Consider the following 26,274-nt stretch of genomic DNA (forward strand, 5'->3'; position numbering starts at 1 on the left):
ATATTCTTAAATGTTTTTACATTTGCAGCTTGCTGAGGAGCATCCAGATGCTTCTGGTGAGGAGATTGAAGAGCTGCTTGAATCTCAATGGGCTATGCTTAGTGACAAACAGCGAGCACGTTACAATACCAAGTTCTCTATAGTAACACCAGTAGCGGAGCACAAATCTCCTGTGTTGGGTTCAGGTGAGTGTAAATTATCATTTGTAACTGGTGCTGAAGTTTTAGCCTAGAAGAGATGGGCAGCTAGTTCAAATATGATGCTGGTTTCAAAGCAAACTACCAAAGTTAACACTTGGAGAACAATGAAATACAAGAACAAACAAGATATCACTGAGCCTTCTGGTGATAGTGTGCAGAAACAGAAAAGAATTTTAACATTCTCCCATCGGGAAACTGACTGGGTGATGTTGAACCCCAGTTTACACTACGCCCAACATTACCCCCATTGGTCCTATCAGTTTCTCAATGGAATGGCGAGTTTAACATTGCCCCCACAATATATCTCCAGATATTGTTTTTTGAATGCTCTATATTAAGTCAATAGAGTATAATTTCTTGATCAATTGGGCCAGTGGGTTGATGAATGGCAGATGGAATTTAACGTAGATAAGTGCTCGGTTATGCATTTTGGTAGATTGAACCAGGGTAGGATTTATTCAGTTAATGGTAGGGCATTGAGAAGAGTTACAGAACAAAGGGATCTAGGGATATGTTCGTAGCTCCTTGAAAGTGAAGTCACAGGTGGACAGAGTGGTGAAGAAGGCATTTGGTATGCTTGGTTTCATCGGTCAGAACATTGAATACAGGAGTTGGAATGTCTTGTTGAAGTTGTACAAGACATTGGTAAGCCCACGCTTGGAATACTGTGTACAGTTCTGGTCACCCTATTATAGAAGGAATATTGTTAAACTAGAAAGAGTGCAGAAAAGATTTACTAGGATGCTACTGGGACTTGATGGTTTGAGTTATAAGGAGAGACTGAATAGACTGGGACTTTTTTCTCTGGAGCGTAGGAGGCTGAGGAGTGATCTTATAGCAGTCTATAAAATAATGAGGGGCACAGATCAACTAGATAGTCAATATTTTTTCCCAAAGGTAAGGAAATCTAAAACTAGAGGGCGTAGGTTTAAAGTGAGAGGGGAGAGAAACAAAAATGTCCAGAGTTGCAGTTTTTTCACACACAGGATGCTGAGTGGAACAAGCTGCCAGAAGTAGTAGTAGAGGCGGGTATAATTTTATTTTTTAAAAAGCATTTAGACAGTTACGTAGGTACAGTGGGTATAGTGGGATTTGGGCCAAATGTGGGCAATTGGGATTAGGTTAGGGGCTTTAAAAAAAAAGAGTGGCATGGACAAGTTGGGCTGAAGAGCCTGTTTCCATGCAGTAAACCTCTATGGCTCTAATTTACTTTTATTCTGTAAAATAATAGTATGACGTTTCTGATAATGCTCATGGAAACTTTTTATATTGATTTCCAAGTTAATAAAGTGCTGCTCGACAAGGGGACAAACTGTTAATATTTGGATGGAAGGGACCAAAAGTTACTTCAAAAGTAATTGAAATGTTTTTACACTGGACGAGCTGTAGTGTTTTTTTTCTAGTTCATTTAGATAAGTTGGTCACAGCTTTTAATTATTTTTATAAATTCTGGCATATCCACAGTTGGAAATTACACCATAACTTGCAGATCTAGGAGGTGAAATCGTAAATGTAAAATGCGCAAACGGTTTTGCCTATTTTGTTACTTTGTATACTGCAGAAAGAAATTGCTGATATACAAATAAATACCAAAGCTCAATTGTTTTTCCCTGTTGATTTTAATTTTTTTTGTTGTATGAAAGAGTGTTATTTTGTACTGTGCTGAAAGCAATCAGATACCAGTAAAATGGTAGTAAGTCACCCAAAGCAAAGCATGAATTTAAGTTTAGTCTTTAGTGAAGTCTCTTTCTCTTAAATTCACAGCATCTCCTGGGCCAACCAGGCGCAAAGTACTACAAGAGTCTCCAAAAAGAACGACGAGATCTAGTGGTAGGTTGATGGAACTCTTTCTTACCTTCAGTTTTGGTTTTGTCAACTGTATTGCAAGTTTTAAAACTGTTTTTGAACTTTCACGTTTGTCTCTGCTTACCTGTGTGATTAAAACATTTTTTTGTAATTTAAAGATGACTACTATCTATTTTATCAAAAGTTGCTGGTTCAATTTTGGGAATGCTGTCACAATTATTTTTGGACCCTATTCACCTTTTCTAACTTCGGTGTGACATGAAAATCCCAACCAGGAAATCTTGATATTTAACAGATAAAGGATCCACCAGGTTCCCTTCAGCTTTTCTAGTTTCAGCATTGTATTAAGGAGGTATCAGGATTACATCAGCAAATCTTGACCTTCTCTGTAAATGCTCACTTATAATTAAATATTGATATATGCCTCCATGTTTCCTTTTGCCCATTTCTAAGCTCCTACATGTACTGATGTTCTGTTCCAATCAAAGTCTAATTCTCAGCTAGAATTCTGAAACTGAATAGGCTCATAATTAATGACTTCACTTGCAGATAGATCAGTATTCAATTGGCTGAATGTGAATAAATCAAATGTAGATTGATTTAGTGGGTAAATACCAGTGAGGAATAATAAGGAATGTTATCTGATCATTTCCTATGTGTAGGTCAGAGCTTAGCTGCGTGAGGCTTCTTGTGCTTGATAGAATTCTTGTTGTTCATAGAGTACAAGAATGAGATGGAGAACCTGGTAAGCTAGTGTTGCGACAATATTCTCTCCGTCAGTGTCAACTAAACAAAGGAGACTGTCGTCAACTTCAGGAAGTGTAGTGGAGAACATGCCCCTATCTACATCAACAAGGACGAAATAGAAAGGGTCGAGAGCTTCAGGTTTTTAAGTGTCCAGATCACCAACAACCTGTCCTGGTTCCCCCATGCTGACACTATAGTTAAGAAAGCCCAGCACCCCCTGTACTTTCTCAAAAGACTAAGGAAATTTGGCATGTCAGCTATGACTCTGTCCAACTTTTACAGATGCACTGTAGAAAGCATTCTTTCTGGTTGTATCACAGCTTGGTATAGCTTCTGCTCTGCTCAAGACCGTAAGGAACTACAAAAAGTTGTGACTGTAGCTCAGTCCACCACACAAACCAGCCGCACATCCCTTGACTCTGTTGACACTTCCCAGTGCCTTGGCAAAGCAGCCAACATAATTAAGGACCTGGGCATTTTCTCTTCCACCTTCTTCTGTCAGGAAAAGGATACAAAAATCTGAGGTCACGTACTAACCGACAGCTTCTTCCCTGCTGCTGTCAGACTTTTGAATATGCGTACCTTGCATTAAGTTGATCTTTCTCTACACCCTTGCGATGACTGTAACACTGCAGTCTGCTCTTTCTCATTTCCTTCTCCATGTATTGTTGTGCTTTGCTTGTATAGTGTGCAAAAAATAATACTGTTCACCGTATGCTAATACATGTGACAATAATAAGTCAAATCAAAGAATCCTTACGGTACAGAAGGAGGCCATTCAGCCCATTGAGTCAGCACCAACTGTCCAAAAGAGCATCCCACCCAGCCCCATGATTTATTGAATTTAACTGCATTCTATGCTTCATAATCTAGTTAAATAAGCAATTTATTTTTTGCCCCTAAATAAATCATATGGTATGAATGGAATAGTAAATGAGTGCCCAAGTATCACTTCGCTGATAATAGGTAACCTCAAATCCTAAACAATAGAATCACTCAGACCATTGTGATATAAGTGGTATATTTGACCTGTGTTCCCATACTGTCCACTGTTGCCTACTTCTTATTTCTTGCAATGTGAGCATTATGGTAAGTGCAGCATTTATTGTGTATCCCTGTCTGCTCTGAAGCAAATCGCAGCAAACTATTTTGAACTACTGCGGTCCATGTGGTGTAGATACACCCACATTGTTAGAGAGGGAGTTCCAGAATTTTGATCCAGTTCCTAGTCTGGGTGATGCATGGCTTGCAATTTGTAGTTGGTAGTGAAGAATCATCAAATCCCTACAGTGCAGAAGGAAGCCATTTGGCCGATTTGAGCCTACACGACTGAGTGTTTTACTCGGGCCGACCCCACCTGTTTACCCAGCTGATTCCCCTAAGTTGCACATCTTGGGACAGTGCGAGGCAATTTAGTGTGGCCAATCCACCTAACCTGCACATCTTTATGGGAGGAAACTGAAGCACCTGGAGGAAACGTGCACAAACCAATAATTACTTGAGGCCAGAATCGAACCTGGGTCCCTGGCACTGTGAGACAGCAGCACTAATCGCCGTGCCATTCTGCATTCTCTCATCCTGATTTCAAGTTACTGCTTTCCTTCATGTCCAGGGAAAACAAATTGATATTGACCTGTACAAGTCAATTTGGAGGAGCCATGGCATTAGCAAGAAAAAAAGGTACAATAAAGCTAACCGCAGTCCAGGCAAGTACTATGAATTAAGCCTTATCCTCCTGACCAAATAGTGTGTCTCCCCAGCAAAGGAGTTTTACCTTTCCTAGTTTATTTTCAGATAGTGGTTTTTCAAATCAAAACAATTTCTCAAAACAATGACTGAAAAAGAGTGTCACAAAATTATTTCAACAACTTGATTGTTTTCTGCTATTGGAAATAACTCTCTTCAAAGGAAATTTACTTCAGGTTACTTGTTCCTCATTGATACTTAATGAATTTCATTGCTTTTGATAATGCGGTATTAATCTTTTCTTAAGGAAATGATGATAATAAACTGCAGTTTTGACTATGAAAATTGTGGCTTTGATGCTCATGGGCCTCTGAAGGCTACTAATGGCTGTACAACTATAGGCTTAATATCATTGAAATTTATTAAATTTAAAGGTACTTGATACGTGATAAGTTAGCATGATGTGGACCCTGTTTAGATGACTGTTCATTATTGAACTTATTTCAGGTAAGAAGAAGAAATTGTCATGTCCTCAGGACATCCAAAAGCACTTCACAATCAATTAATTGCTTTAAACAAGTGTAGCAACTCAGTTGTGTAAAATAAGGTCCCACAAACAGCAAAATGATTGTTTTAATTCAATTTTAAAACTTTTTTAATGTTCAATGCAGGCTGAGCATTAACTAAGATGAGGAAATGTTGATTAGAACATCAGGAGAACGCTCTTAATGCCATTGGTTCTTTTATGTCCACCTGAATAGGCGGACAGGAAATCCAATTCAATGCTTCATCCAAAAGATGGCATTAGAGCACTCCCTCGATATTGCACTGAATGGCAGCCTAAATTGTGTACTCCAGGCTGGAGTGGGGCTTGAATCCCCTACCTTCCAATTTAAGCAAAATTGGTTCAAACTCAGCCAAACTGTTAATTGCTGTTTGTTTCCTTTTATAGTTAGTTCAGAATCAACAAGGCAAAGAAGACTATCCAGAAAAGTAATAGACTACAGAGAGGACTCTCCTGAACGAATTGGCTCCAGCAAGAGATTAAAGCGAAACTACTACACAGATGAAAAGGTTCTTCCATGTTTAGAATTTCACCCACAAAAGTTGTTGTGTAGAATAGGTAATCTGCCCAGACCATTTAAACAGAAGGGAACGGTTAGAGGTAGATGTGTTATAATGATATATATTTGCTATAGTAATTTTCTGTATGTTTCAGGTGTCAGCCGTCTCAAATCAAACATGATCACTCACTGAATTTTAGACAGAATACTAAAGCTGGATAAAAAGAAACATACAAGGATTTCCCCCTACTAATGGCAGGGAAAGAGCCAGCACCAAATCCCCATTAACTGTTGGGTTGGGAAAATGTGGCATACTGAAGACCTCTTTATCTGGTAATGTGTGGTATAGCTAGAATTTAGAAGTAAGCACAATCTTCCAAAAAGAGACGGCAGGAATTGGGACAATGAAATCACCAGCCTGATGAGATCTCTTCTGGTTGAAAGTTCCACAAGTCCCATGGTCCTATATTTGAGTTGTCTCAGTTCACTTTTGAGGACATGAACAGCCCCTAATTTATCATGAATTCACTGAGTTGAGGCCACAGGATGTCTGGCATGGAATGTGGAAAAAAAATACTACTTTAGTATAAGTTTATTTCCTAATGTCGAAGTATGGTAGAGAGACTGTTATCTGCGTTATTTGTGTTTTATTCAACTGATCTGAGAATGTGTTAAATACTGATACTAAATGGATGATTTCGACTTGTCCTGTGAAAACCAGAATGGCCACCTAGTTTACTGCTCAAATGTATCATCGAAAGGTTGCCCATCAGGCCAATTAAAGAAAATTTCTCTCCTAGGTGATTGAATTTTTGTTTTAAGTGTTCAATTTCCAGCATCCCTCATCATGATTAGGCTAATATTCAACCAAAAAATATTGTTTGCCAACACCAAAGTACTAATTTTGTTCCCAAGGAACTTGAGTTTGTCTTTTGTGCTGAACAGTACTTTTTCTCTGAACTCTCATTTTCCATAAAACCAAAGGCCCTGGAAAGTGTGAATATTGCTTCTGTATCTGAGGAGGTGCATCTTGCACTCTTGACCATATTAGAAACCTCATGTTGGATGGTTGATTTTTTTTTTCTTGCCCGTTCGCAATAGGGGCACAGACAGGCAGTTCTGTGGGCGCGAACGAGACTCCAGGATGGTAGTCTGCCTCCCTGGTGCCAGGGTCCTGGATGTCTCCGAGCTGGTAGGAAGCATCCTAAAAGGGGGGGATAATCAGATAAATGTCATTGTCCATATTGGTGCAAATGACTTGGGCAGAAAGAGCAGGGAGGTCCTGCGAGAGCATTTCAGGGAGTTGGGTAGTAGACTAAAAAGCAGGGCCTCTAGAGTAGCAATCTCTGGACTGCTCCCAGTGCCACGTGCTAGTGAGGCTAGGAACAGGGACATTGTACAACTGAACGCATAGCTAAAGGACTGGTGCAGGAGGGAGGGTTTCAAATTTGTGGGTCACTGGGAAGTCTTCAAGAGAGGATGGCGCCTGTACAAGAAGGACGCGTTATACCTAAACTGGAGGGGCATGAAAATTCTGGCCAGGAGTTTTGCTAGTGTGGTTCAGGTGGGTTAAACTAATGTGGCAGGAGTGGGGATCAAAACAATAGGTCAGTAAGCATAGAGGCTGGGGACGAGCTTAGGGCCAGGACAAGGCTACCTAAAAGGAAGAGCATTCTGGGGGAGGATGATCTCATTGGGCCTGGAGGTCTGGAGTGCATCTGCTTCAATGCAAGGAGTGTAATGGGCAAGACAGATGAACTTAGAGCCTTAGTGCTTGCGCGGAACTTGGACGTGGTTGCAGTGATGGAGACTTGGTTAAAAGAAGGACAGGACCGGCAGCTGAATATTCCAGGGTATAAGTGTTTTAGGCGAGACAGGAGGGGCTAGAAGAAGCGGAGGAGTAGCAATACTGGTTAGGTATTACAGCAGTACAGAGGATGAACAATTTGGAAGGGTCATGCAATGAGTCACTGTGGGTGGAACTCAAACAGGAAGGGCACAGTCACTATGCTGGGGGTATACTACAGGCCTCCCAACAGCCCATGGGAAGTTGAGGAACGGATATGTAAGGAGATTCTGGACAAGTGCAGAAAAAATAGGGTTGTTGTAGTGGGAGACTTTAATTTCCCTTGTATAGACTGGAAATTGCTTAGGGCTGGGGGTCTGGACGGCGAGGAATTTATAAAATGTGTACAGGAAGGTTCTTTGGAACAATGTGTTGATAGTCAAACTAGAGAGGGGGCTATACTGGACCTAGTACTGGGGAATGAGTCCAGTCAGGTCATCAAAGTTTCAGCAAGGGAACATGTGGCAAATAGTGACCACAATTCTGTAATCTTTAGGATAGTAATGGAAAAAGATGAGTGTTGTCCTATGGGTAAGGTGCTGAATTGGGGGAAGGCTAACTACAACTGGATTAGGCAGGATTTGGTGGCTGTTTGTTGGGAGAGGCTGTTCGAGGGTAAATCCACATCTGGCATGTGGGAGTCTTTTAAGGAGCAGTTGATAGGGCTGCAGGTCAGGCATGTGCCTATATATTTAAAAAAAAGGAAGGATGGGAAAGGTAGGATTCGGGAACCGTGGATAACCAGTGAAATTGTGGGTCTAATCAGAAAGAAAAGAGGTGTACGTTAGGTCCAGGCAGCTAAAAACAGATGGAGTACTGGAGGAATACAGAGAAAGTAGAAAAGAACTCAAACAGGGAGTTAGGGCAAAAAGGGGTCATGAAATGTCCTTGGCAGATGAGATTAAGGAGCATCCTAAGGCATTTTACACATGCGTTAGGAGCAAGAGGGTTGTCAGGGAAAGAATCGGACCCCTCAGGGACAAAGGAGGGCAATTATGCTTAGAACCCAAGGAAGTAATAGAGATCCTAAACGAATACTTTGCATCAGTATTCACGAAGGAGAGGGACATGTTGACTAGTAGTGTCTCAGAGGGATGTGTTGACCCATTAGAAAAAAAAATCTTAATTTCAAGGGAGGAAGTGTTAGGTTTTTTGGGCAACATTAAGACAGACAAATCCCCAGGGCCTGATGGCATCTATCGTAGACTGCTCAGGGAGACAAGATGAAATTGCTGGGCCTCTAACAGAAATCTTTGTCTCTTCACTGGACACAGGTGAGGTCCCAGAGGATTGGAGAATAGCAAATGTGGTCTCGTTATTTAAGAGGGGTAACAAGGATAACCTGGGTAATTATAGGCCAGTGAGCTTGACATCCGTGGTAGGGAAGTTGTTGGAGAAGATTCTTAGAGATAGGATATATGCAATTTAGAACTGAATAATCTCATTAGTTATAGACAGCATAGTTTTGTACAAGGGAGGTCATGCTTCACAAATTTGGTTGAGTTTTTTGAGGAGGTGACGAAGACGGTTGGCAAGGGAAGGGCCTGGATGTTGTCAATATGGATTTTAGTAAAGCGTTTGACAAGGTCCCTCATGGCAGGCTGGTGCAAAAAGGTTAAATCTCACAGATAAAAGGTGAGCTCACTAGATGGTGGAGAACTGGTTTGGCCATAGAAGTCAGAGGGTAGCAGTGGAGGGGTCTTATTCCGTTTGGAGGTCTCTGACTAGTGGTGTTCCGCAAGGCTCTGTACTAGGACCTCTGCTGTTTGTGATATATATGAATGGTTTGGAAGAAGATGTAGCTGGTGTCATCATTTAAGTTTGCGGACGACACAAAGATTGCTGGACTTGCGGATAGTGATGAACGTTGTCAGAGAATACAGCAGGATATAGATAGACTGGAAAATTGGGCAGAGAAATGGCAAATAGAATTTAATCCAGATAAATGCGAAGTGATGCATTTCGGTAGATCTAATGTAGGGGGCAGCTATACAATTAATGGCAGAACCATCAGGAGTATAGAGACACAGAGGGACCTGGGGCATAAAAGTTGGCATATAACGTTGCAGCTGTATAGAACGTTGGTTAGGCCACATTTGGATTACTGTGTCCAGTTCTGGTCGCCACACTACCAGAACGACGTGGAGACTTTGGAGAGAGTACAGAAAAGATTTACCAGGATGTTGCCTGGTATGGAGGGTCTTAGCTATGAGGAGAGATTGGGTAAACTGGGGTTGTTCTCCCTGGAAAGACGGAGGATGACGGGCAACCTAATAGAGGTGTATAAAATTATGTAGGGCATTAGATCGGGTGAACAGTGGGAAGCTTTTTCCTAGGTCAGAGGTGACGAACACAAGGGATCCCGAGTTCAAGGTGAGGGGGGGCAAGGTTCAACACAAATGTCAGGGGGGTGCATTTTACAGAGGGTGGTGGGGGCCTGGAATGCACTGCCAAGCAAGGTGGACACTCTGGATCTTGTCTGGATAGCCACATGAACAGACTGGGAATAGAGGGATACAAACGAATGGTGTAGTTGGGCGCATGAGCGGCGCAGGCTTGGAGGGCCGAAGGCTGTTTTGTTCTTTGTTCTTCTCTCTTTTCCTGAAATTGCTGCAGCAAGTGTCAGAATCATAGAATCCCAGCACAGATGACCATTTGGCCCATTGTGTCTACACTGACCCTCCGAAAGAGTATACCCTGTAACTGTGCCCATTTATCATGGCTAATCCATCTAACTTTTGCATCTTTGGACACCAAGGAGCAGGTTAACACAGACAGTCACCCAAGATCGAAGCCAAGTCCCTGGAGCTGAGAGGCATCAGTGCTAACCATTATGCCACCCATGATGATCTCTGATCGCCAGATTCAGTGTTGACTTCCAATGTATAGCTGATACACTTAATCAGCAATCCTTGCCTTTCTTCCATGTCCCAGCATCGCTTAGTTGCTTTTCACAGGAACCATCAGGGCATCATGATTGGCACAGGCTTGGAGGGCCGAAGGGCCTGTCCCTATGCTGTACATTTCTTTGTTCTTTTCTTTGGTGGAGTTATACACCCAAGTTTCTCAATTTTCTAAAAACAATTTCCACAGAATAGGACGAGGTTTGTATTTTATCACTATTCTTAGAACATAGAAAAACTACAGCACAAACAGGCCCTTCGGCCGACAAGTTGTGCCGATCACATTGCTCCTACTAGACTTACCTATAACCCTCAATCCTATTGAGTCCCATGTACTCATCCAGAAGTCTCTTTTAAGACCCTATCAAATTTGCCTCCACCACCACCGACGGCAGCTGATTCCCCTCACCCACCACCTTTTGAGTGAAAAACTTGCCCCTGACATTTCCTCTGTACCTACTTCCCAGCACCTTAAACCTGTGTTCTCTTGTAGCAACCATTTCAGCCCTGGGAAAAGGTCTCTGAGAATCCACCCGATCTATACCTCTCAGCATCTTATACACTTCTGTCAGGTCCCCTCTCATCCTTCGTCTCTCTGAGGAGAAAAGACTGAGCTCCCGCAAACTATCCTCATAAGGCACGCTGCTCAATCCAGGCAACATCTGTGTAAATCTCCTCTGCACCCTTTCAATAGCTTCCACATCCCTCCTGTAATGAGGCGACCAGAACTGAGCACAGTACTCCAAGTGGGGTCTGACTAGGGCCATATAAAGCTGCAGCATTATCTCCGGACTGCTAAACTCAATCCCTCGATTGATGAAGGCCAGTACACCATACGCCGCCTTAACCACATCCTCTACCTGCGAGGCCAATTTAAGAGTCCTATGGACCTGGACCCCATAGATCCTTCTGATCCTCTACACTGCTAAGAGTCTTACCCTTGATATTATACTCCTTCATCCCATTTGACCTGCCAAAATGGACCACTACACATTTATCCGGGTTGAAGTCCATCTGCCACTTCTCCGTCCAGCCTTGCATCTAATCTATGTCACACTGCAACCTCTGACATCCCTCCAGACTATCCACAACACCACCAGCCATCGTGTTGTCAGCAAACTTACCAACCCATCCCTCCACTTCCTCATCCAGGTCATTTATGAAAATTATAAACAGCAGGGGTCCCAGAACAGATCCCTGGGGCACTCACTGGTGACCGACCTCCATGCAGAAAAAGGCCCATCCACAACCACCCTCTGCCTTCTGTGGGCAAGCCAGTTCTGGATCCACAAGGCAACAGCACCTCAGATCCCATGCCCTTTCACTTTCTCAAGAAGTCTTGCATGGGGGACCTTATCGAACGCCTTGCTGAAGTCGATATAAATCACATCTACTGCTCTTTCTTCATCGATGTATTTAGTCATATTTTCAAAGAACTCAACCAGGCTCGTAAGGCACAATCTGCCTTTGACAAAGCCATGCTGGCTACTGTTGAGCATACTAAACTTCTCTAAATGTTCATAAATTTATGAATTTACCAACCACTGAGGTCAGACTGACCGGTTGGTAATTTCCCGGGCTATCCCTATTCCCTTTTTTGAATATCGGAACCACATCCGCGATCCTTCAGAACACCTCCCATCTTCATCGACGACGCAAAGATCGTTGCCAGAGGCTCTGCAATCTCTTCCCTTGCCTCCCACAGTAACCTGGGGTACATCCCATCCCTATTCTTGTGTTCATAAAGCGTAAGTGCAGAGTATGGAAAATCAGGAGTAATGTAATAATTGCAGTGAAAGGTGTACTCATTTTTCTGCAGTTTGCTCACGCTTTCTTTTGTTGTATCAGCACCTGTACTGATGCTTTGGGCACACTTTTTTCTGCTTGATTCCTACAATTCAGAAATGAACACTGGAAAGCCATTTTCTAACTGAAATTGTAGGACAACATTTGTTTTTCACCACTCTTCCCAGTTAGCAGAACTTAAAGCCTCACAAATGTGTTTCTCACACTTGGGCCATTACAGGTTGCATTGTTCTCACTAACTTCAAAAAGGCATATTGAGGCAGTTCATCTAAAACTAACCCTACCTCATTATCCCGTTGCTTTTCCTTCCTCAAAGTGTTAGGCATCAAAAGACCATTCCTTTTAGGTTGGATTTGCCTTTCTGAGGTCTAACTAATATTGGAATCATAGACCTATCCTTAATATTCATGATGTTTTTAGCTCTCTTTCCTTATGTAGTATATTGAACAAGCTTATTTATTAGTCACAAGTAAGGCTTACATTAACACGGCAATGAAGTTGCTGTGAAATTCCCCTAGTCGCCACTCTGTGGCACCTGTTTGGGTCAGTGCACCTAACCAGCATGTCTTTCAGAACATGGGAGGCAACCAGAGCACCCAAAGGAAATTCATGCAGACATTGGGAGAAGTGGAAACTCCATTCAGACAGTGACTCAAGCCAGGAATCAAACCAAGGTCCCTAATGCTAAGAAGCAGCAGTTCTAACCATAGCGCCACCGTGCCACCCCTGCTTTGCCAAGAATATTTTCACATTGCAGCTTTGATTGCTGCAATGAACAATCTCCATAATTTTGCTGATATTTTGGCAATTTTCAAAGAAAGTGATTGGGGAAAGTTGATAAATTAATTGGAATAAGAGCCAGTTCCTCAGCTCATTCATTTGCATCTGTATCTAAATGTTGAAGGCATTATTAACATTGTCTGTAATTATGATGTGCACAATGGAATCTATGTTTAAATTAGAATATACTGACTGGAAGTTCAACTTGCTTCCTTTTGAGGATTGTGTTAGGCTTTGTACATCTAATAACACTTTTCTCATGTATTCAAATATCCTCCTGTGACACAGTTGGGTAATGAATGCTGACTTTTTTTTTATGCACAGTATGAGTTCAATAATACTGGTCAGGCTGAGGTATGTGGAAGTGATGGTGTTGAAGCTGGAGAAACATCTGTTACGCATGCATCCCGAAACAGCCAGTCAGGTAAAGATTTATCAACTTCTATATAGTTTGTATTTATAAGAATTATTTTGCAGTCTTATTTTAGTATGCAATTTAATTAATATTTTGAAACTGCTTACACGTGCTTAAATTGGCACAAAATGCTTTCTTTTATTGAATAGACTTGGCATCAAATGTTTATGCACTTTTTTTCAGATATAAGCAAACTCTCTGATGCGTGTAAACCACTGAAAAAGCGAAGCAGAGCATCAACAGCAGAAACTCTGATACCACCTGTCAACAAGAATCCATCTCCTCTCACTGTGTTTACAGAAAATGAGGTAATTTTTACCAAAAAAATGAGGAGATCATTTTTGGTACTCAGCAGAAATATATTCCAATGGTAAAGAAGGAATGTAGGAGAAGGGACAACCAGCCATGGTTATCGAAGGAAATAAAGGAGAGTATTAAATTAAAAGCTGACGCGTTCAGAGTGGCTAAAAGTAGTGCGCAATTAGAAGATTGGGAAAAATTTAAAAATCAACCAAGAATGACTAAGAAGTTGATAAAGAAAGGAAAGATAGACTATGAAGCTAAACTAGCACTAAGTATAAGAAAAGACAGTACAAGTTTTTACAAATATATAAAGAGGAGGAGGCTGGCTAGAGTGAATGTTGGACCCTTAGAGGATGAGAGGAGGGATTTAGCGGTGGGAGATGAGGAAATGGCTGAGGCCTTTAAGTTTTTTTGCCTCGGTGTTCACAGAGGAGGACACAAATAGTTTGCCGGATCTTAAAGATAGAAGGATGGTAGGGGTTGAGGGCCTGAATGCGATTACTGTCACTAGAGAGGTAGTGCTTGATAGACTAATGGGACTGAAGGTGGACAAGTCCCCAGGACCGGATGAAATGCATCCCAGGGTTCTGAAGGAAATGGCAGAGGTGATAGTGGATGCCTTAGTAATTACTTACCAAAATTTGCTGGATTCCGAGGAAGTGCTGGAAGATTGGAAAATGGCTAATGTTACGCCGCTGTTTAAAAAAGGTAGCAGACAAAAGGCAGGGAATTATAGGCCGGTTAGTTTAACATCTGTAGGTGGAAAAATGCTTGAATCCGTCAACAAAGAAGAAATAGCGAGGCACCTAGAAAAGAATCAATTGATAGAGCAAACGCAGCCCAAATTCGTTAAGGGGAAGTCGTGTTTGACGAATGTATTGGATTTCTATGAGGATGTGACTAGTGCAGTAGACAGAGAGGAACGGGTGGATGTGGTGTTTTTAGATTTTCAAAAGGTGTTTGATAAGGTGCCTCATAAAAGGCTGCTACAGAAGGTTAGGGTGCAAGGAGTTGGGGGTAAGGTGTTCGCGTGGATAGAGGATTGGTTGTCTAATAGGAGGCAGAGAGTTGGTATCAATGGGTGCTATTCTGATTGGCGGTTGGTGACTAGTGGAGTGCTGCAGAGATCGGTGCTCGGCTATTTACCATTTGTATAGATGATCTGGAGGAGGGGGCTGAGTGTAGGGTGACGAAATTTGCTGATGACACGAAGATGAGTGGAAAAGCAAATTGCGTGGAGGGTGTGGAAAGTCTGCAGAGGGATCTGGATAGGCTGAGTGACTGGGTGAGGACCTGGCAGATGGAGTATAATGTTAGCAAGTGTGAGGTTATCCACTTTGGCAGAAATAATAGTAGGGGGGATTACTATTTAAAGGGTGAAAAGCTGCAGCATGCTACGGTGCAGAGGGACTTGGGGGTCCTTGTGCATGAGTCGCAAAAACCCAGTCTGCAGGTGCAGCAGGTGATCAAGAAGGCGAATGGAATGTTGGCCTTTATAGCGAGGGGGATAGAATATAAAAGCAGGGAGGTCTTGCTGCAACTGTACAGGGTACTGGTGAAGCCGCAGCTGGAGTTCTGTGTGCAGTTTTGGTCGCCGCACTTGTGGAAGGATATATTGGCCTTGGAGGGAGTGCAGAAGAGGTTCACTAGGCTGATACTGGCGATGAGGGGGTTGGACTATGAAGAGAGACTAAATAGACTGGGTCTGTACTCGCTGGAGTTTAGAAGGATGAGGGGGGATCTTATAGAGACGTATAAGATAATGAAAGGGATGGATAGGGTAAAGGTAGAGAGATTCTTCCCGCTTTGAAAGGACAGCAGGACTAGAGGGCACAGCCTCAAGATAGGGGGGGGGGGGCTGCAGTTTAGATCGGAGCTGAGGAGGAACTTCACGCAAAGGGTGATGAATCTGTGGAATTCTCTGCCCATTGAAGTGGTGGAGGCTACCTCACTAAATATATTTTAAGTCACGGGTAGATAGGTTTTTGACAGACAAGGGAATTAAGGGTTATGGGGAGAAAGCAGGAAAGTGGAACTGATCCACTTCAGATCAGCCATGATCTTATTGAATGGCGGGTTAGGCTTGAAGGGCTAGATGGCCTAGATGGCTCCTGGTTCTTATGTTCTTAGCTGGCCACAGTAAAATTTTTCTGTGCTATTCTGGCCACATGTTTGAGAAGTATGTATAAACTGAAAAGTTCAGTGTTAGTTCAAGGAAATCATTATGAAGAGATGCTTACAAAGCTAGATTTTTTTTTATCACTGGAGCTGAGAGTAAGGGTTGATCTAATTAGGTTTCAGGATTATAAATTGTAAGTAGCAATTGTAGCAAGGCCAGTAAATTGACCATGTTTTAAAAAAAAATGCAAGGGAATTTTAGAAAAAATAATTTGAGGGTGATTAACATGCAGAATTATCTGGCTAAGCATAAATTATTAAAAGAGTTAGATTATTGCCTGAAAAGAGTGGCGTATTCATGGTTCTCGGAAGTATGCAGGAGACTACATAAGTAAATGGCTAATGAAGAAAATACAGGCTCACTATGATGGGCCAAGCAGCCTGTAGTAGCATTACATTTGACAAGTTTACTTTTGGATGTACGTGTGATGACTCTTTCTCACCACCCCACTTCAGTGTCGGTAAATAGTGATCTATTTCATTCCACACATTCACATTTGATACCTAGATGTTCCACTTAATTACTGGTTTGAAACTTTTTTTCCACCCAACTAACCTGTTTGAAAAAAAGCAAATTACTGCAGATGCTGGAATCTGAAACCAAAAGAGAAGGTGCTGGAAAATCTGAGCAGGTCTGGCAGCATCTGTAAATAGAGAAAAGAGCTGATGTTTTGAGTCCACATGATCCTTTGTCAAAGCTAAAAGGCGTAGAAAGTGGAGATATTTATACTGCAGGGTGAGGGAATGAAAGATGAGTCATAGCCACAGAAGCCAGGAGAAAGACTGCTAATGGCAGTGCATAGAGAGAATAATAGGTGTGATTGGCCAAATGGTAGAAAAACTTGATGTTTTAGGCAGGGGGAGGAGGGAATGGGTGTGACAGATGTGAAATTTAGCAAAGGGGGAGAAAAGGGAAGGGTGGTGGGTACAGGAAAAGGAAGAAAGACAAAGAAATAAAAGATTACTGTTCTTTATCTTTTATTGTCTGTCTTCATTTTTCTTCCCCCGCCCCCCGCCCCCCACGTTTTCATCTGTCACAGCTTACCCTCTGATTTTAATTTCACTGTCGTTTTGGCCATTCACACTCTTTATCCCCTTTTTATGGGCTGCCATTAGCAATCTTTCCCCCTGGTTTCTGTGGCTATGACTCATCTTTCATTCCTTCACCCTGCAGTATAAATATCTCCCACTTTCTATGCCTTGTAGCTTTCACAAAGGGTCATCTGGACTCAAAATGTCAGCTCTTTTCTCTCCTTACAGATGCTGCCAGACCTGTTGAGACTTTCCAGCGTTTTCTCCTTTGGTAACCTGTTTGAAAGTTGTCTGTTGATGGCAGTACTCCTTTTAAAGTGCCTGTTTAGCTTTGTAGGTTTAATGTTGGAAGTCTTAATGCACTGTTACAATATATATAGGTAAAGAAAATGCTTTCCAGCTAAATTGTTTTGATTTTTTCATCATTCCTTTAGTCATGAAATGATGTTTCAAGAAAGTGGAATTTAGTTTTCGAAGATTCATGTGGGGCCAATTCATAGGAAAAGCGCATTGGAACCCCCAACATGTTTGGCTGCTTCAGTTCTTCTACTTGGGTCAAAAATTAGAAGATTGTCAATTAGTATTTAATAAATGTTAACTTGTTGTGGAGAGCATAGTGGCTTCCTTAAATTGTGTATGGAATTTAATTTATGTCAAGGTGTTTCTTATACACTATTTTTGATCAGAGGTTCCAGTGGCAAGTAGACGTTTGCTGATGCCCCCCTGACATAGGGTGCTGTGTAAAAGCTGCTGTTGTAAGCATTTCTCTTGTTTCAAGTCATCACGTTGAGAAGTGAATGTAATATATGTGAGCAGTAGCTTGTGTCCTGCTTATTTATTTGCTGAATTAAACATGTTCTAAAATTTTAAAACTTGTGTACTGAAACTTTTGGAAAGGTACAGTACATTACAGTTCCTTTTTTGTGTTGCATAAATGTTGTATAAAGATTGCATGACTCCATCTGATCATTTGATACTGCTTTTGCAAATTTGCAGTGAACTAATTATTTTACAATGTATTTATGTTGCAGCAGCATAGTAATTGATATTGAAATATAATTTTGTGTTTTGTCTTTTACGTACAGACATCATTCGATGGGCAGTTGGAGTCAGCAGATGAAAGTGCAGATGAAACCCCCACAGAGGCTTCATCTGTATCATCCAAAAAATCTCAAGGAGAACGAGGAGGCAGTGGTACAGCTAAGAAAGAAGGAGTTTGTCAGGTGAGACGAACTTCAAGCATACATACTGTACAAAGAAATAGAGCTGTTCGGTCACGTGATCAATTTATTTCATGAGCAAGAAAGAAAATCTAAAATCATGAGTACTGCAGATGTGACTGCATTCCATCTGTCTTTCTGACTTGTGATAAAAAACTATTGATCGCTGGATATTTTTATTATGTGCTTGACTTATGAATAAAGAAACTGGCTCCCTATTTGTGTGCGTTTTTAATTTTTTTATATATAAAGTAGTAATATGGGTACCTTCACTCACGTGATGATGTAATATCTGAGGAGTTTGAAGATACTTCACCGTGTGGTCTTCGCAGAATTAAAGTAAATCATCTTACAATTCCTGTATGTTCACATTATTGGTGGATTGTCAGTAGTTTATGAAATTAATGTGGATTGAACACATCACTACTTTTTAATGGCTTAAAAGTTCATTTTCTCCCACATAAAATTGAATGAAGAGTGGAGACCAACTCACTTCAACCACGGAGCAGAAACTATCTAACATGTTGGACTTCATTGTTAAGCATCATATTTCACACAAGTAATCTCCACTGTGTTGGCTGGTTTTATGCACGTTGCACTGAAAGATATATACAAAGAAACCATGTCAAATAATCTTTACATATTTATCGTAAGTTGCTTATAGTTCACACTTGACTACATAGATACTTGGTTAGGTAGGGGCTAACTGTGTCTGTGTCATAGATATTAAAATACATCCCATTTCTGAAGCGGGTCTTTTAACAGAATCATCTATTGTATGTGAAGGATAATAAAAAGTGAAATAGCTTGCTTCCCTTTTTCAGTGTTTGATGTTACTGTACTCTTTGCATAAGGTTAACTCTTCCAAATCAAGTTTTCAATCTTTTGTATAAGCACCTAGTTTAAGGTTTTGGCTCTTTAGCTTTCAGTTTACCCATTTGTTAAGCCTGTGTGATGTGTGTTTAGCATGTGTAGGACATTATTTTAAAAAGAAAACTGAACATGAATTAACAGCAAAGTTTCAATAAGTTTCTTGGCTTTTTTGAAAAAAATGAGAGGGCAATGGATTCCTTGCTGGTCTCCTTGCTTATCCTCTTCTGCCTTGTCTTCTCTTGTCAAAAAGAACTCAAGATTGCCACGTGGGGTTACTGTATTTGGGCACGGGAAGGGGGCAGTATGTGGTACTGGCTGAATCTCTTAAGGGGACAGGCGTCCCTAGTGAGTTTCCTGTTGGTATGCTGACCTCACCCAAGGTATGTGGAGGACAACTTCATTTGAAGAATGAGGAATACTGCACCTAAAGGTGAGTAATCTGTCTTTCTTCTTGGTATACCTAATTTTTTTTTAAATTTAAGAGATTTTTGCAGTTGAGATACAGTAGAGAGAAAGTGATCTCTTTATTCCTCGGATGACAGTTATGTAGGGTTATATACAAGCTTTTGAATAATTTAGGAAAAGCATACACACTTCAGTCAAAACTAAACTTGAATTGCACATCTTTTGCAAGCATGAAGGTGTCTTTAAAATTTGATCTTGGACAGTTTGCTAACTTTTCCACAGGCTGATGCATGATTTTTCTTTTGTTTATAGATATGTGAGAATTCTGGTGAACTGCTCCTTTGTGAAGGACAGTGTTGTGGGGCGTTCCACTTGGCTTGCCTTGGGCTGTCTAAACTACCTCAAGGCAAATTTATGTGCAGAGAATGCACATCAGGTAACGTATTTTTATTTTTTTACTATCAAAGTTCAGCTCACTCTTGAAATGAATTGAATTGTAAGCAACATTCTCAAGATTTAAAACCTAAATTCATGTAGCTCAAATCAAATTTGAATTGATTTAATTGCTTGAAATGCAAAACAATTACGTGTCCTGAAATTATCAGCTGGCTTTGTTTGGAAAAAAAATTTGTATGTTGTTTGACAGAAATTTGAGCTTCGTGGAAAAGTTAAACCTCAAATCTTTTAATATATAGCTGTTAACAGCTAATTCCTCAAAATATTCAACAAATGGTTCTGAGCTTTGTAAATACATTGTTTAATTTTCTTTACATGCACTAAGTGTTGAAAAATGTTTCTGTGCTGCATAATTGCTACCTTGGTTCCATTCTTTATTTAAAACATTCTTCACACTAAATTTACTTTGCCATGATCATGCTTAATTCAACACGAACTACTGTTTCTTTAAAGAAAATAATTAGCTAAATAGAGTAAAATAAAATAAAGCAACAAGATAATGTAACCAATGAATGGATTTCAGAACTGGGTAGTATTTAGCACAGTGAACAATTTGAGAATGACTCATCTTGTAAATTACTTATTGCTTGAATTTTACCACAGCCAGAATTAAATCTTGTTTTTCTTACCTTCACACTTAACACACGATCTGTAAAACAATATGAGATTCCATTATGTCACATCCTTTTGTACACCTGCTCTGCTTTTCCAAACTTACAATCATCTGACTCATTTTTGCATTTGCTTGGTGCTTTGCAATGCCAGATTAGAGTGGGCGAGTAAAGGTGAAACTAAGTAAACGTATGTTTGTAGATGTCGTCTGCACCTTTCACATGTCAAACAGATTCTTTTGTGTTGGGCATGTGAAACACACAGGACAATTACTGTTTCAGGCGTGATTCTTCATTACCTGCTGTTTTTATTTCAGATTTTCTTCCAACAGTGGGTTTTTTTTTCAAACTTCTCCTAATCTGTAGGGGTAGAAGCTCATCCAGTCTTTGAAGAAGTCATGCAGGACAGAAAATGACTGAGATTGTGATGTCTTTCACCCAAGATGCCAAACAGCTACTGAAACTGCATCTTCTCGTACATAAGCTACTTCAAAATTTCCAGTATAATTTAAATTTTCTTTGTTGCCAAAGGTCTCAGATAAAATGCATGTACTGTGGTCCAGTTTGGATAAGTTTGAAAGAATTGTGGCCAAATGTGTCCAGTATCATGCCTACATGTCCCAAATCATCTAGATATTGGAGGAGGTAGAAAAATCCTGTTATTGCAATGCATTTGTGTTAGGTAGCATGATTGGTTGCACGAGTTTACACTTGTTTTAAATGGAGTTTATCCAATATTGTGTTGCGTGTCTCACGTTATTTCACCGTCCCCCAATTCCATTCCTGCTTTGATTACAAAGGGTTCTTTTACATCCATGCCCCTTGAAATTTTTTTTTTGTTGAATTCAGCTTATTCACTTTGGTACGTTTCCAGTTGTAAAAAGAGCAGTATAGTAATAGCTCTGACAATTCCAATAATGTACTAAGCTACCCAGACCTGAGCTCACATAATATGAATTCAGCTGTATTCTATACTTCATAATCCAGTTAAATGAGCAGTTTATTTCGTCCATAAATTAATAATATGGTATGAATGGAACAGTACAGGAGTGCCCATGTGAGATTATCCTTTACCAATAAAATCACTCAGACCACAGATGTAAATGGTATATCTAGCACATCTCCCTGATATATTGTGACCTATGCTTCCATGGTCCAGTCTTACCAAGTTTGTATTTGGATGTGAGCATTGCTGGTAAGTCAAGCATTTAATGTGTACTTTTGCTGCTCTGAAGCAGGTAGTGGCCAGCTCTTTTGAACTGGTGTAGATACTCATGTTGTTAGCGAAGGAGCTCCAGAATTTTGATCGAGTTTCAGTGTTGGGAACGATGATTAAAGTTCAAGTCAGACTTGTGTGTGGCTTAGAATTTGAAGGTGGTTGTGCCGATTCATTGGAACCCTACAGTGCAGAAGGAGGCTATTCGGCCGATCAAGTCTGCACCCCCCCTCATAACATCACATTTACCACGTTGGTTCCCCCAAATCTACACATCTTAGGGTCATAATCCTTACAGTGCAGAAGAGGCCCATCGATTCTGCACCGACTACAATCCCACCTAACCCTATTTCTGTAATGCCACTTATTTACCCTGCTAATCCGCTGACACTAGGGTCAATTTAACATGGCCAATCAATCTAACCCACGCATCTTTGGAAGGAAAACAACTTGAGTTTGTTTTCATTAGAGAGAAGAAGGTTAAGAGGTGCAAGTGCAGCAGGTGGTCAGGAAGGCGAATGGGATGCTGGCCTTCATAGCGAGGGGGATTGAATATAAAAGTAGGGAGGTCTTGCTGCAGCTGTATAGGGCATTGGTGAGGCCGCAGCTGGAGTACTGTGTGCAGTTTTGGGCGCCGCACCTGCGCAAGGATATTTTGGCCCTGGAGGGAGTGCAGAGGAGGTTTACTAGGCTGATACCGGAGTTGAGGGGGTTGAGCTATGAGGAGAGGCTGAATAAACTGGGCTTGTACTCGTTAGAGTTTAGAAGAATGAGGGGAGATCTCATTGAGACGTATAAGATGATGAATGGGATGGATAGGATAGAGGTGGAAAGACTCTTCCCGCTCAAAAAAGACAGTAGGACTAGGGGGCACAGCCTCAAGATAAAGGGGGGGCGGTTCAGAACGGAGTTGAGGAGGAACTTCTTCACTCAAAGGGTGGTGAATCTCTGGAATTCTCTGCCCGTTGAAGTGGTGGAGGCTGCCTCGCTAAATATTTTTAAGAAGCGGGTTGATGGGTTTTTGATAAGAGAGGGGATTAAGGGTTATGGGGAGAGGGCGGGAAAGTGGAACTGAGCCACGACAGATCAGCCATGATCTTATTGAATGGCGGGGCAGGCTCGAAGGGCCAGATGGCCTACTCCTGCTCCTATTTCTTATGTTCTTATGTTCTTATGTTCTTATGTTCTTATGTTCTAATTGAGGCATACAAGATGAACAGAGGATTAGATAGGGTGGACAGTGAGAGCCTTTTTCCTCGGATGGTGATGGCTAACACGAGGGGACATAGCTTTAAAATGAGGGGTGATAATTATAGGACGGATGTCAAAGGTAGGCTCTAGGGTAGTAAGGGTGTGGAATGCCCTGCCTGCAGCAGTTGTGGACTCACCAACTTTAAGGGCGTTCAAATGGTCATTTGGATAGGCATATGGATAATATTGGAATAGTTTAGGTTAGAGGGTCATTAGATTCGTTCCACTGGTTGGCGCAACATCAAGGGCCGAAGGGCCTGTACTGCGCTGTAATGTTCTATGTTCATCCGGAGGAAACCCACATAGACACGGGGAGAGCATGCAAACTCCACACAGTGACCCAAGCTGGGAGTCAGACCCACGTCCCTGGTGTGAGGCAGCAATGCTAAAAGTTATGGAAGCAGTGCCAAAAAGCAAGCTGTTTTGCCCTGGGTGATGTTCAGTTTCTTGAATGTTGTTGGAATCACACTCATTCAGTCATGCAGAGAGTATTTTGTCACACTTTTGACATGTCTTCTGGATGATGCACAGCCTCTTGCCAGTTCAGTTGCTAGTTAACCCCCAGGATGTTGATGGATTATTTATTAATGGTAATGTCTTTGAATGTCAGGGGAGATAGATTCACTCTTGCTAGAGTTATCTTTGTCTAGTGTTGTGTATATATTGCTTGCCATTTATCAGCCCACATTGCTTCAATATTTAAGGAGTAACCAGTTGGTCCCTGGGTGGTGATTGGGGAAGGAGAACAGACATGCTAGTGGCTGGTGGTAGCCCTTGGTTGGAGCAGAATAAAATACAGTGGACTTGCCTGAAAGGATAATCTTTCTGAAGTAAGATTTTTATGCAGCTGTGCAGCCACTTACTCCAGTCTTTGTTGCACAGAGATAAAGCTTTGAGATTATAGGTTGAATAAATATTGCATTTCTAATGTTATCTGGCAGATCTTAAAATGAGTAATTTTACAGTTGATGTTTTGCAAATTCTGAAGATATTTTTACACGTCATAATGACCAAATACCCTAACCTCTGCAAAAGCTACAAAAACCCATGATTTAATGCATGCATTATTTATAAGGACAATCAATGTTAATTTATTAGTCACAAGTAAGGCTTACATTAACACTGCAATGAAGTTACTGTGAAATTCCCCTAGTGTTTTAACTTACTGTATTCATGGAACCTTTTTTAAGAAAATCAAATTTATGGATTGTGTTTTCTCTTTTTGTTTATTTTGTGCAGGTGTTCACACATGTTTTGTGTGTAAGAAGCACGGGTCTGATGTTAAACGTTGTAATGTTCCTCTGTGTGGCAAGTTCTATCATGAGGACTGTGTGAGAAAGTACCCCCCAACTGTGTTTGAGAACAAGAAGTTTCGATGCCCACTGCACACTTGTATAAGTTGCCATGCCACAAACCCTTCAAACCCCAGGGCAACAAAAGGTGCAAAATCCCTCTGCGAGATTAGAGATTATTAAAATTGTGTGAATAATTTATTTGGCAGGATTTAAATTTTAAATGGGCCTTAATGTAATTATATAATTTTTAATTAAATTGATATGCATGGTTGCCTAATTGCAATTGATTAATAACATGGAAGTTAATTAAAGTAAGTTCTTTGCACTTTCAAACCTTGTTTTTAAAATCAATAAAAAGTGTTTTAATGACTTACCTTGGGAATTGAGAAAAACCCTGCAGCAGGTAATAGACTGTGCCTTAGCATTTGAAAGGCACAAAATGGGTAGGATGGGGTAGGATAGTGTAGATTTCCGGAAGTGGATTAGAATTGATCTAAGAGTGCTTTAGGGATACGTACTAGGATTTACATTTACCTACCTTAGGTTATTAATTATGTAGTACAGACTATTGAAGGAGCCACTGAGGCAGACAAGGGGGGCACATTCAGGAAGGAATTTGAATGGTGATTTGGTAAAGAAAGTGATGAAGAATAAGAGAAAAAATTAGTGTTTATCATTTCCAATTTGTGACCATCTAGATATATCATAATAGTCTTTCATCCTGTAAATTGCTATATTCCTAGATTTGTATGCATTCATATACTGTCACATATGCAAATCGACCTGTTTCCTAATTGTAATTTAGATATGGAGTAGCTGGGAAGGATAGGAATGGTATGTAATGCAGAAAAACAGTAAGTAAGGTAAAATTTAAGGTGACTTGAATGCATGAGGAGTTGTGACAAGATTAGGAGGAAATTTCTAGAATGTGGGACAGTTAAAAGGCTCTGCCACCTTTTCTTTTGTTAATTTTTTCATGGGATATGGGTGTTGCAGACAAGACCAGCATTTGTTGATCATCTCTAATTGCCCTTCAACTGAGTACCTTGCCCACCTATTTCAGTATTGTGACTCTGGAGTCATGCGTAGGCCAGGTAAGGGTGGCATATTTGCTTCCTTGCAGGGCATCAGTGAATCAAATTCTTAAATAGTTAATACTTGTCGTGATTAGCTTTATGTTCCAGATTTATCAATATGTAGAATCCCTACAGTGCAGAAGGAGGCCATTCGGTCCATTGAGTCTGCACTGACAACAATCCCACCCCAGGCCCTATCCCCACAAATTTATGCCACTAATCCCTCAAACCTACACATTTCCCGACACTAAGGGGCAATTTGGCATGGCCAATGGCACATCTTTGGACTGTGGGAGGAAACCGGAGCACCTGGAGAAAACGCATGCATACACGGGAAGAATGTGCAAACTGTACACAGACAGTGACCCAAACCAGGAATCAAACCCAGGTCCCTGGAGCTGTGAGGCAGCAGTACTAACCACTGTGCCACCGTGCTGATTTTAAATTGAATTTAAATTCCACCAACTGCCAGGTGGGATTTGAACCCATGTTCGCAAGGCTTGGGCCTCTGGCCCCATCACATTTTCATAATCCCCCATAAATAATAAACTTATTCATTCTTGGGACATATGTATCGCAAACTAGCCAGCATTTATTGCCCATCCTCAGTTACCTGAGGGTAATTGAGAGTCAGTCACATTGCTGAAAGACTAGAAAGAGAGGAAATTCTTAGACTTAATTAGAAAAGTTGAATGTGTAAAGTTGCAAAACAACAATGACATGAGGCTAACAATTTTAGAAATCAAGGAACAGAGAGGATTGGGGTGAAAGATGGAGGACGGTGTTTCCAAAGGATAGCGTGTCACTGGCCTCCAGTATGTATTGGACAAGTTGAGTCTGGCAGCGTTTCAAATTTTGAAATGGGAGTCCTTGTGATGAATTAAATTTAAAGAGTCAATGGGAAGAAGGGGGAAAGCTCTCCCCTGGTTGGGGCCTTACCTGGCAAAAAAGAAGGTGGTTGTGTTGTTTGGAGATCAGTCATCTCAGCTCCAGGACAACACTGCAAGAATTCCTCATATAGATTTGTAATTCTGAAAATTTACAAGTCTTAAAGCTGCATTCTCCATAACTCTTTAAATACTTCCAAAAAAAATTATAAACAGGA

The 26,274-nt window shown here is 41.0% G+C and overlaps 1 protein-coding gene across 3 annotated transcripts in view; it reads left to right on the plus strand.

Moving 5' to 3' along the window:
• Positions 1-26,274, plus strand: part of nsd2 (nuclear receptor binding SET domain protein 2) — a 127,512-nt gene that overhangs the window by 57,417 nt on the left and 43,821 nt on the right. For all 3 annotated transcript variants that reach the window (XM_080202545.1, XM_080202733.1, XM_080202639.1), the window contains exons 6-13: positions 29-185; positions 1,965-2,030; positions 5,392-5,513; positions 13,163-13,262; positions 13,437-13,561; positions 17,852-17,989; positions 19,577-19,700; positions 24,038-24,238. In XM_080202545.1, coding sequence (XP_080058671.1) covers positions 29-185; positions 1,965-2,030; positions 5,392-5,513; positions 13,163-13,262; positions 13,437-13,561; positions 17,852-17,989; positions 19,577-19,700; positions 24,038-24,238 — 1,033 coding nt within the window. The remainder of the gene's footprint in view (positions 1-28; positions 186-1,964; positions 2,031-5,391; positions 5,514-13,162; positions 13,263-13,436; positions 13,562-17,851; positions 17,990-19,576; positions 19,701-24,037; positions 24,239-26,274) is intronic.

This window comes from Carcharhinus amblyrhynchos, chromosome 1, assembly GCF_965287045.1.
Source record: "Carcharhinus amblyrhynchos chromosome 1, sCarAmb.v2.hapA, whole genome shotgun sequence".
Classification (NCBI taxonomy): domain Eukaryota; kingdom Metazoa; phylum Chordata; class Chondrichthyes; order Carcharhiniformes; family Carcharhinidae; genus Carcharhinus; species Carcharhinus amblyrhynchos.